This window comes from Bufo gargarizans, chromosome 3 (assembly GCF_014858855.1).
Source record: "Bufo gargarizans isolate SCDJY-AF-19 chromosome 3, ASM1485885v1, whole genome shotgun sequence".
NCBI lineage: Eukaryota > Metazoa > Chordata > Amphibia > Anura > Bufonidae > Bufo > Bufo gargarizans.
Genome location: NC_058082.1, coordinates 491,358,531 through 491,371,097, shown reverse-complemented (window position 1 = coordinate 491,371,097; position 12,567 = coordinate 491,358,531). Strand labels below are relative to the sequence as shown.

The 12,567-nt window shown below is 42.0% G+C and overlaps 1 protein-coding gene across 2 annotated transcripts in view; it reads right to left on the bottom strand.

The window, feature by feature from the left end:
- Positions 1–12,567, bottom strand: part of LOC122930432 (rap1 GTPase-activating protein 2-like) — a 182,345-nt gene that overhangs the window by 14,355 nt on the left and 155,423 nt on the right. For both annotated transcript variants that reach the window (XM_044283839.1, XM_044283840.1), the window contains exons 16-19: positions 8,064–8,201; positions 6,293–6,405; positions 4,969–5,082; positions 3,190–3,307 (exon numbers count right to left, since the gene is read on the bottom strand). In XM_044283839.1, coding sequence (XP_044139774.1) covers positions 3,190–3,307; positions 4,969–5,082; positions 6,293–6,405; positions 8,064–8,201 — 483 coding nt within the window. The remainder of the gene's footprint in view (positions 1–3,189; positions 3,308–4,968; positions 5,083–6,292; positions 6,406–8,063; positions 8,202–12,567) is intronic.

The window sequence follows — 12,567 nt, the reverse complement described above, 5'->3', positions numbered from 1 at the left end:
GAATATATTGATGGATCTTATTTACCAGTATGAGGCAATACATACATATATCCGTTATATGAGAAAAACTGCCAGACTGTATCTTTGTACCTCGAGGCAGTCAGATCATTTGTTTCTATGGCTACCAGAACATTTGCGCACATTGCACCATTATATTAAATAAACCCTAGATGTTATAGATTGACTTAAGCCACTATAGTGGTAAACCAAACATTTTTCTCAGATACAAGCTGACAAAACAATCTATCAAGCTGGCTACAAACTGTAGAAGACATCCTAATGGTTGCGTCAATCCCGTTAAGGCCCAGTGTATGAAGGCTAAACCACTCATGCTAAATACATCATAAAAGTCCCAGTGAGAATGTATTGCTTCTCTAGTGCCATGGGAGTTTCCAACAATATTAAAGCAATGTATAATTTTCTTTGCATGTGCTTAGAACATTAAAGACCCATTTAACATTTATCTCCTTTATTAAGTAATCATATAAAAGGGCAAAATGTCATTCTGGAATTATAACGTGATGCAGCTCAGGACCAGTATATGGCTATGTTCACACCTGTGTTGTGGCTTCTATTCATAATGACACTTTTGCCAAGCCGTTGTATGATGGATACCAGAGCACATGATGGAAACCATTGACATACAAGGCATTCCTTCATTTTGTTGTGAAGAATAGAGCTACATGTTTTTTTGCAAAACTATACAATTTGGTAGCTAAGAATGCTCCAACATTGAGAAGTCATTCACTTGGAACTTGGGAGGTGGACCTCAGGCATTAAATATGTTCTTAGAAATGAGCAAGCAACTCAAAAATTGTTGAGAATAGTCCTTATATAGGGGCATCAGTATTGAGAGATTTTTATGAAAGCTCCCCAAAGTTTTATCTCACCAAACAAGCACCACTCCCCCCACTTGTTTTTCTTTTACAAATGTGTCCTGTAAAACATTGGTGCAGAAATCATTTTTTCTCCACACAAAACAATATTTCCATCTTAACCAGTAGATTCATGACATCTGCAGGACACATCGTTCAGGACACACATGAAGGTAAAGCATGTTTCTGAAGATTGTAGTTTGCTCTATTCTGACCAGACATTCCTAAAGGGGTTTGCAGGCCAAGGAGCCAACAATGCCAATGGTGGAATCCTGTGGCCAATAAAAAAAAATAATAATAACTCCTGTCCTTGGTCCCACCATTCCTGTGACACTGTCCAGTTCTCAGCCGTTTCTGATCCCATGACACGTGCTAGTAGGGACCACTAATGCTAGTGACCAAGCCACTTACAGTCCAGCGGGTAGCAGAAACTGACAGATGAGGTTTTTTTTTAGTTCCCAACAGGTTACCGCCATTGGTGTTTTTGGTTCTTAGGCCAGATAAGTTATTTATTGTGTATGGCCTAATATTGAAACTTAGAATCCCAACTCCCAAGTTAAATGTACTGTAGGTGAATACCTGGATGGTATGGCATAACATAGGAGTCACAGCTAACGTAGGCATAAAGTAGAGAGTTTGCAGCTAATTTATTAAAGGCGCTCATACATATAAGACAAAGTTAGGCAAACTCACCAAATTTGGCAGAAAGTGCTGGTGTTCTACTGTGTATGGTGACCACCCAGCTCTCTCCTGACGCCCCCTGGATATCAACATTTCTAAAACTTTGTTCCTATAAGATATAAGCCACCACCAGAGAGGCATGGTGGCAGCTTATTCCTCTCCCCACCTTAAAGGAAACATGTACACCCTACCGAGGCAGGAGTGCACGTTGGAAAATAGTTTGGCCAGAAATTGGACAAGTTAACACTTTTCCTAGTGTCAAAGTCCAGTGGTTGCTGAGGGGTATATGACTGTGTCAGGGTGACTGACAGATAACCACACTGGACCTTTCATGGCTGGAAATACAGGTCACCCTAAAAATCACACATATACCTTCACTCTTATGCTGGCCATATAAACCCTATTTTACAACCTGCCAAGAAATACAAATGGTAAAGATGGGTAAATGTATCACTCACCAACCTTATGGGAGATATGGGTCTATAGCTACCCTTAAAAATAACCTCCCCAACATGAAAACCGACTGTAAATATAATGTAAAGTCCCTGAGTTGTCTTTCTGTCCGATCAAGTTATATATCTTTCCTAGTTTCTCTTAGCTTTTCCAATTTCATGAAGCACAGCATATACAGAGTCATATACAGAAAAAATGGTAGTATAATCCAGCGCCTCAATCAAATAAAACGTAGCTTTTAATTTAAAATAGTTAAAAACTTAATGGTGTCCTCGGTGATGGGTTTTGTACATATCATGCTTTGTGTTTTGTTTTCTCTCCTCTATATAGAGTCATACACAGTTAATGGCTATGGACACCTTTGGGGCATTTTTTCATTATTGCATTTTACTCATTTTGGGTTAATCATTTTTTCTATTGGTCTTTATTAAAAATGTTCAGCCATTTCCGAGAAACAAGGATTAAAAATCAGTCTGTTTGCAAGCTGTCACAGTCTGTCTTCTTTGAATCCCATCATCTAACGTCTCCTGTGCAGCTCTTATCTCTGATCTCCTGATCTCTGATAAGAAAATGGCTTAAATAAGTGTTTATGAGGACAGAATAAAAGAGATACACATGAGCTGTCAGATGATGGGATTCAAAGAAAACAGACCGTGGCAGTTTTTAAACCCTTTTATCTCAGAAACGGGTAAACATTTTTAATAAAGACAAATTGAAAAAATTATTTGTAGCCCAAAATTAGTCAAATGAAGAACAAAGATGCCCCGAAGGTGTCCATAGACTGTAAGCAGATGTAGTCTGGTAAAGCTGGCTGAAAACCCTTGTCGGCAGGGACATAACAAGAGAGTTAAAAGGTTACACTTGGAGTTTAAATGGGCCCAAAAGATCTATCTGCACCATAGCAGGTGACTAGTAATAAAAAGGGCATGTGATAGTTGAAGGACCCTGTTATAGATCTTGCATTGGGACCTAAGAGATTCAAAAGGTGATATTTCCTTTCTTTAGGGAATGATTTTACCAAACTAATCTGTTTTCACATGACCATACAATATGATGTTAGTAATGATTTATCCCTGCTCACACAAAGGATTTTTTTTTTCTAGAACACTGGATTTTCTGAACAATTTCGCTCTTCTCCCAACGCTTTCACCACAACTTTAGGATAACGCAACATACGCACCACACTTTCATATTCCTCCATGGCCTCGCTCTCTCCAGCCGTGCTGCTGAAACTGCTGGTACTGGATGAAGAGCGAGAGATGTTGGATCTCCCATTCTCTTTCAGTTTAATGTATGGTCTGGAAAACAGAAAGGTTGAGTGAAAAAATGTATTAAAAAAAAATCCAGATATTGCAATTTTTTTAATTAATCAATGGCAGATTTACTATATGAATTTACAAACCGAAGGGGTTTTCAATAAAAAAAAATTGTAGATGATTTTTTAATAAAAAGGAAAAAATATAAATTTCCACCTCACCTAACTACTTTGTCGGAACAGGTGCTTCATAAATATGGTGGTCATTCTGAACCCCATATTTCTCAATGTATCTACATCAGACAACTGGCATAAATACCGTGATAAATCTCCATACAGCTCTATGTGCTTCCCTTCAGTACATAATAAATATGGCTGACTGCAGCCACCACTAGAGGGTGCTAAGTGCATAGAAATTTATACAGTTACCATTGAACTCAATAGCTGCTGTAAAATCTCTTTGCACTAAGCTTCCCCTAGTTGCAGGAAAATGCTGTGGATTTATGTCAGGAAGCAGGCAAAGAAGTTAAGTGCCAGATGCCCTCTGACTCGGGGCCCCATGGCATAGTCTGCTTTCATGTCAAGCCTTTCATACACTCACTTAATATAGCTATTGGAGAGTACCTGTCAGCAGTATGGGTGGCTTATCTTTTCTGTGGAGTCTAATTCTTCCAGGAGAGGGTTATAAGTGTTAGGGCTCATACACACAGCTGCTGCCCAGCCATTCCATACATTGGGGACTGCAATTTGCGATCCCCAATGTATGGTCAACATCAGTGGGGCTACCACAGACGGATCCAGACCCATTCAACTTGAATAGGTCTGTGATCTGTCCGTACTGCTGCAAACAAATAAACTATTGCGGTGTGGAGGCACGGAGAGAAACCCCATGGAAGCACTGTAGTTCCGTGGGGTTCCGTGCTTCCGTTCCGCACCACACCTTCCGGATTGCGGACCCTTTCGAGTGTAAGAAATACCATCAGGACAATAAACTATAGCATACTAATATGAGTGCAGATGTAGTAGGTGATGGTTTGTCGGCTGAGGACTTCTGATATCTACTTGGGACGTCGGAACACAACACATTTAAAATCAAATGAAATACAAATTATTATTTTTTTAGGCCACCAGATGGCACTGTGTTAACATAATGCACATTGGTCTTTGCACACTGACAGGTGCAAACAGTAAATATTACCAATAAGGGTACATACACACAACCGTAAGTGTTCTGCGGTCTACAAGCCTCAAATCTACACGGATGGGCTAGCGGTCCACATGTTTCGCCGAAATATAGAACATGTCCTATCTTTTGTGGGGCGGCTGCCCGAATGCAGAAATCAATGGGTTCACACTGTGATGCAGAGTGCACACGGCTCGTATCCGTATTTTGTGGATCTGTGGTTTGTGGACAGCAAAACAACTACGGTTGTGTCAATGCCCCCTAATCAGTGGCGAAGTGGTTCCAAGTAGTCCTGATCCAAACCTTACACGATGAGCTACGAAGCTGGAACTACTGTGCCATTGCCTATTGAAGTCATCGTCATGCATACCAGTGTCCTTCACAGTAGACAGACCCATTTCAAACAAGAGCCCCCTCCGGCTATAAGCTCAGCATGTCCTAATAGAGTATACGACTAGTGGCTGAGGCAGAGAGCCCCTTTAAAATCTGAATATTAGGCAAAATTACAATATTATCCTTACCTTTCTTTGTTGGGACATATTTCTGGCGAACTTGGATTTGATGATGTTTCCGATTTGACATCCTGTGATGAATGGCCACAATCTGGGGTCTTCGGCGTGGCAGGCATGCTATCACTGCCAATAAGAAATTATTATTATGTTATCTGTAGGATGACCTAGAGCGCAATTTCACTCGCTAAAATGGCACTCTGAAGAATCAAACCAAACATCATAAGACACACATCCTGCCTCCCGTCTCCTAAAAAAAGAGTATACGATGTCAAATAAATCACATCAACAGAAAATTGCATTCCATGACCCTACTCACCTCTTTTAAATGTCTGAGAGGGCTTAATGATACGAGAGATATATCAGTAAGTGATTTTCCACTGAGTAGGCAATAAATATTAGATCAGTGTGGGGACCCTTGAAGATGGCGAGAACCTCTGTACCATGCCCCCTCCCCTCCTCCGTTGACTGTGGTGAGGAAGGTTTGTATACAGCAGTGGTCACACATACATATCTGTCCTTCCTTACCACCCCCCTTGGATCAACATATCCCATGATGTGTGGCGTGAGATGGCCAACTTTGAAAAAAGAACACAATTTTGAAAGATGTCTATCCTATATGTTCCTGTGTGTGGCCACCCAGTGGTTGTGTTGTGAATTGCAGTCTGTCAATGGTTTTGCAAATATTTTACTAAGGCATGTATGTCTAAAATCTGTCTAAAAAGTGGCACGAATTCAATACTGTTCTCTCGCTTGCTTGAAAAGGGGGTGGAGCCTATGATGAACCATTTTGGGTTAAAATTGAGTCGCAATTCTGGCATAAAATTCTGTCTCAAAGTAAGCCAATCAATAATTGGTATGGAGTTAGACAAATGTGTCTATCCCTGCACCACATATATCATCCAGCCGGAGCCCCTGTGATAAATCTGGCGTCTAAGCTTACGCCATCTACAGGATCAGTTTCATGACAACTTGGTGGGTAACAGAAGTGTGAAAGACATTTAGGTGGCGCTCCAGACAGTTAGGAAACAATGATAGGCAAAGACTATTTAATATAATGAAGGACAAGGGCCCCTTACACTGTATGAAAGTAATGCTGGATACTGTGGAATATAATACTTATAAGTGTCAAAGAAAGAGCAACGCTGAGTGTATACAAAGGATGAAACGCTGGAGGGTAACCCAAAATGTCCTGTTATTCTGTATGATGTGAAAGGCGCAGTTGGTCTGGAGATTCAGTAATCAGGTCATTTAATTGGGTCCTGTGCAGATGTTAATCTTATATCAATCGTCAGCGCTCATTGATTCAAAATAATACATTCCAATAAAAATGTACCTTCGAGTCCGACCTTCAGACTGTGCTTCAGCTCCAGTGTGCATTCGGGGGAAGAGACCAGATCTCCGTTTTATTGGGCTCTTGGACTGTGTCTTTGTTACCACTGCAGGAGGCTGTAGAGCACATTGACATAACAGAACATGGCAAATAATATATTTTTTATTGATCCAAGGCAGTAGTCTTGATTAAAAATACTCTATTGTTTTGTGTGTACTGCTCTGATACAGTCCTATGTGTCTCCATGGTTACAGAAAACAAAAGGAACCCTTTGCAAGGTTTGAAACTGCAGTCCCTGTCATCTTGTTTTAAGCTACCTTAGGAAAGGAGTAAATGGAAGGGAATAAAACATGACCAGACTACACAGGGCTTCTTTGTAGTCTGTAACCATGGAAACATTTTCTGCATACAACTCAATACTGTTTCATACCAAAATATTACAGATTTTTATTTTTATAACAGTTCCCAATGCTGAATCTGGATTGTATCTCAGTGCACTATTTTGTGGACCCAAAATTCTAAATTCTTTGTGGTGGGGCCAGCCATTCGAATGACCTGCAGCCAGTGTTCCCTTTAAACTGTTTGATTTACAAGGGAATGACATAAAATAATATTTTAATGCTGTTCTCGAGCGTGGCGGTTGTATCTGTCTGCAGGGTTTGGGATTGTTTTACCTCTATCATTTCCTGAGTACACCACTCACAGGAACAGTTCTTGTAGCCTGGACTGATATAATATGTTACATAGACCTACGTGCATTCAGGAAAGCGGTCTACTGTCTTGTGGGAAGTCTCTTATTCAAACTTCCTTCCCCACAGACTCCTGCTTTTATGAAAGGGGTTGTCTCAAGAAAAATATTTTACATTTTTCAAACCAGCAGTTGGATCCGAATACTTTTATAATTGTAAGCACATAAAAATTTAAGGGGACATTTATTGAGACTGGCGTGTCTTGTCCGTGCACTGGAGGAGGATCGCCGGAGTTATGTAGAGGTGCCGGCCTCTGTATAACTTCAGCACATCTAGCACATCTAGCGCTGACTCTAAATGTAAGACATCTTCCTTGCGGTCTTACATTTACACCATTTTCTACGCCTAAATCAGGCGTAGAAAATGATCAATAAGACGGGCCTGCCGGCCACCTTCTACAGCCACGCCATGCCCACTTTTTTTAGACCTGGCATGAGCAGGGAAGAAGTCGCAGATTCTGCCGCACCATGGCAGTCGACAGAATCTGCGCCAGATAGACGCCACAAAAGTGGTGTTTATCTGGTGATAAATGACCCCCTTAGTATAGCCAAAGCCAATGAGTTAATCACTGAAATCTATCTGTAAAGCGCCACCTGCTGTTTTCTCTTTTTCTCTGTCCTGCTCACTGAGGTTGACATACATGCTCAGTTCTATCCTTCAACTTCCAGCAGCAGAAAGGGCATGCCCCATGAGAAAGTACATGCCCCCCCCCCCCCCCAAGCTGCCAGCTTGATACAAATCTAGCAGAGCAATTGGAGCAATGAATGGGGAGAGCTCTGGATTCATGTGAGTTTACAGATCTGGTTCTAAATTTGTTAGAAAGAGTGTCATGTATATATGATATCTGGCATAACCCCTATAAGTGTGGGCCCACAATGCACAGTCTGGTGAATGGGCTCATGCATACTTTATGGCTCAGTACAATATGGCTTAAAATAAAAGAGCCATAGAGGCCAAACGTTTGCTGCGAGATGAATAAATCCCCATACAATTAGAAGACCCCAGTAAACATTCACAGTGCTTACAGAGAACGTGGTTTTGGTGATTTCAGCAGTTGTGTGCACCATGCCTCCGCTCAGGCTCCCAGATAAGCCCCCGGATTGATGCTTTTTCTGACTTGCCACCATAGTTTCCATGGAATGACTGCGTACCCGAATAGCTCTCTTAGACAAAGAAAAGACACGGAAAACAAACAGATTTTATTATGTGCTGACCATAAAGCCACCAGAGAATGTTTGCTGTCAGATAAGAGCCATTGTTTACCGCATAAAGATTAATCCAAACATATATTACCTGCTGAACTTGTCCTTGTCCTCAAATATGCCTTCATCCGATAGCTTTATATCCTTTGTGAGTGCTCAACAGAGGCGCTATCTCTTATAGGGTTACTCTAGAGGCCATATTCTCCCCGCATAGTGTGCGGCTGTGGCCTTTTAAGATGTTACACAGGAGCACACGTATATATCATAAGGTTTTAAAGAAAATGTCAGCCTTTGACAGACAGCACTTTATGATCAGCAATATACCATTATTAAAAAAGACAAAGGCAATGGACATAAGTCGTGCCTGTGTATAACAGCAGCTGATGCGTTTGAAAAAGGTCACCTTCTTTTTTTTTCAGCCATATTTTGTCAGAAATTGCATAGTCATGCACCGAGAATACATACAGTGAAGGATGCCGGAAAGTAGACTTGTAATCAACTGGGATACAAGAGTTGGTCTTTACCAGTGGACAGCCTTGTGCTGAATAGTCTAAAGAGGGGGAGGGGAGTCAAGGGATCGGTAAAAACAATTCACTTTTTAACATCATGTCCTTTTTAGGTCCAAATGTCTGTGCTGATAGATGTAAAGGGGTTGTCCAGTTACCGATATTGGTGGCCCATCTTCAGGATAGGTCATCAATGTCAGATCGGCAGAGGTCCAGATCCTGGCACCCCTGCTCATCCTGCGAGCACTGCTTTCTCTTCACTGTTTACCTGCTCTCCGCTGACATTGCAGAGGTGGGCTGGTGTAATTCCAGCTCCTCCAGCCCAATCACTTCATTGGGATGAAGCAGTTGTAGTTACACTTTGTCCCATTCAATTGCAATTACAATACTGATGGTGAGCAGGTAAACAGTGAAGAGAATGCGGCGCTTGCAGGAGCGCTGCGTTCTCTTTAACAGCTGATCTGATAATCATGATCTATCCTGATCCGCTAAGACTCTCTTGTGACCTATCCTGATCCACAGGAACTCCCTTAAGGACTTGCAATGACAGAAACAGTCTGCCATTACAAAACTTGATCTGTAACGTTCCAACTCGCTGGAATTCCACCTTGTATACGCTGGAGCCTCTGTAAAGCGGTGATTGATTCTGTTATGCACCAGACCACATTGGCAGGGAGCGTGTGTTGTTTTGAGGTCAAGCAGTAGGTGCTCATTAGAGAAGTGTGTCTCAGACCCTTCGAAGACGCCACCAGATTTGTCAGTAAAGACAACTGCGGTATCAACAGAGTCATCCTTGTGATATTTATATAAGAACATACGCTCACACTGATGCAAAAAAAGGATGGAAAAAGAAGATCAGCTTCTGCATCTTGTTGGTGACCCTGAGATAGTTCCATGGAAGAGGATGAGGAGCTACCACTGGAAGAGGAGGAGAAGTCAGTAGTGGAGGAGCACAAAGCTGATCATGACAACACCAGCCATGATAGTTAATTATCGCAGCTGGGGCACAGCTGGAAAGAACTGGGTCCTCAGGCATGCTGGCGAGCATGGCAAGCTGTCATGCTTTTAGACCCACAGTATCAAAGCAAAATGGGGTAATGTTTTCCTGTTGCGGAAAAGAAAGCCAAATTGCTATATTATCAGGATACACCGTGTATGCAGCTTGCTGAAGTTAACAGAAGCCACAGCAGCAACATCCGGTTCAGAATAATGAACATAATGGAGCATTTTTTTTCATCTGCTGCTCCAGGCTAATGCAAATCAGCAAATTAAGATGAACAACAATAACTCCAGCTGATGCCAATAAATAGGTCTGCCATTGCTGACAGTGGCCCCAGCACACCACTGTCAGTGTCTACCATCATGTTCCGTACTGTATAACTGCAGCTACGCCAGCTGCTAATCCCCCTACTGCCACTTCCATTACCCCTACTTCTACTACCATTTCCTCTACACAGCTGCCTCTAATACTATTCTACTACCCCAACATAGCTGCACCCACATCTGTTGGCTTGTCTGTTCCATGTTGTGCTGCTACTGCTGCCACATGCCACTATTACCATTGCACAACATAGATCCAAACATTTTCACATCCACACTGTTCTGCTGCTGCTCCCAAATAAAATGGATGATTTTTTGAGGCTTATGCAGTACAAACCACTGTTTCTTCTGACACATTACCACGTGTGCAGAGGCAGGCATCTGTCCCTGCTAATGCATAACTTTTGGGTGCTTGTTCCCAATCAGTTCATTCATCAGGTGAATCTGTCGTTCGTGCAGGCACCACCAATCATCGTTTCTGGGCAAAAGAACATGCTGTGTAAATAGCGATCTGCTGCCCAGAAACAATCATTACGTATGGAGACGAGGGATCGCAATAGCGACTCCTCGTCCTCATACTGTGAAGGAAATTGCTCCATGTAAATGCAGTGGTCTCCTCCACTGAGCGTGCAGCCGACTGTCGGGAAGGAACGCTTCCTTCCCAACAATCCTCTGCTACATCGTTCAGTCTAAACCCGCCATTAGAGTTCGACCGTCATATTTTGCCAAGATAATTTAACAAATAAATTATCACAGAATTTGGATTAAAACAAATGGCATTGAAGTGTGGAAAGGATGGTTTTCTCAATAGCCAGATACTACCATGGACCGCCAGATCTCTATTCACTGTAATGGGATCTGGTGGAGATCCAGCAACTTTCCGGCATATATGCCGGCTTTCGGACAGACAAAAATTACTACATGTAGGACTTTTTGCACGTTGGATACAGTGAATTCCAGCAGTCTGTTCCTCCGTCAGAACAAACTGCCGGAATTAAAAACGCAGATGTGAACCTGGTCTAAGTATAGGGGGCATGGGAGTTGCATAGAAAGCAGAGAGACCAGAGCCTCCAGGTGTAATGGCAACACCCCCGTTGCTCCAAGAGGCTCATTTGCATATATTAAAACATCATTACCCAAATCTGCTGACAGATGCCCTTTAAGGTCTTCACTGTAGCCCACTACTGATGTACAGTATACTGCACAGTCAGGCAAGCAACGGTGTGCATATTAGAGCTGTGCACATACTAAATTATTCACATTACTTATTACCCAAGCAAAAAGCAGAGTTTTGCAGATTAGTGAACAATATATCGTGACTTAACACCCTATTTATCTGAAATGAGAATGCAATCGGAAGAGGCGGACTGCAATCCCAAGCAATCATAGAGCATGTAGTATGCTATTACAAGTCACACACCTCACCCGACAGCCATGCCAGCCATTATCCTTCAAAGTGGCACAGCTACCAGGGGCTTAAATACTCATCAAACCCAGAGTCTGCGTTCTGAAGGCTAAACGCTGCTAAAATCAGAGCGGTACTCTTTAATTAACCGTTCTGCAGCTGCCTGTATCCACATAAATGTCAGTTCTGGCAGCTCTCCCGGTATCCGTACATGCCATCTGGTCAAGGCATGTCAGTTAGAGAAAGCACTATATATATATATATATATATATATATATGAACATGTTTAACAGAAAATATTTCTTATTTTTAAGGAACTGCTCCATTACTAAGAAAATCCTGTGTTCTTCTCAAGAACCTAATAGTACAGTAGCTGATCATTGAGAAGTCATTTACACGCTGTTTAAAGGGGACCTGTCGCCTCTCCTGACATGTCTGATTTAGCAAATAATTGTATCCCATATAAAATCCCAATTCTCGCATCTATTCTTATGACTGTATGTTGTGCTGTTCCTCTGTTATTCCTACTAGGTGTTTAGGAATAAATGTACCAATGGGTGTTAGGGTATGGCCACACGTGAGGTTTTTTAAAGCAGTTTTTTAAGCCAACACCAGACGTGGATTAAAAAAAAAGAGAAGTAGCATCTTTATATGTGCCCTCCACTTATGATCTACTTCTGAGTTTGGCTTCAAAAATGGCAAAAAAAAACCTGCATGTGTGGCCATAACTTTACCAGCGGGGTGTGTGTGGACAGTCTGACACTATTCAATCAGTGCTGCCAGGGTCAGACTGTGCAGGGACGCACCCCTAACTGGTAACACTCATCTGGACCTTTATTGATAAACCTCCAGGAGGAATAATAGAGGAATGGCACAACATAGTGTCAATATTTTTTGCACCTTTTTGGAGGAGAGCAGACCTATGCCCATACTATGTTACTCGTACAGACCGTAGTCTGATAACAGATTCACTTTAAAATGGTTGACTCATCATAGGCAACCCCTTTAATACTGCAGCTGCCTTAGCAATCAGCTGCAATCAATAGCGGCTAACCAGGGAAATGGGGATTTTCATGCGGCCATTCAAATAAATACC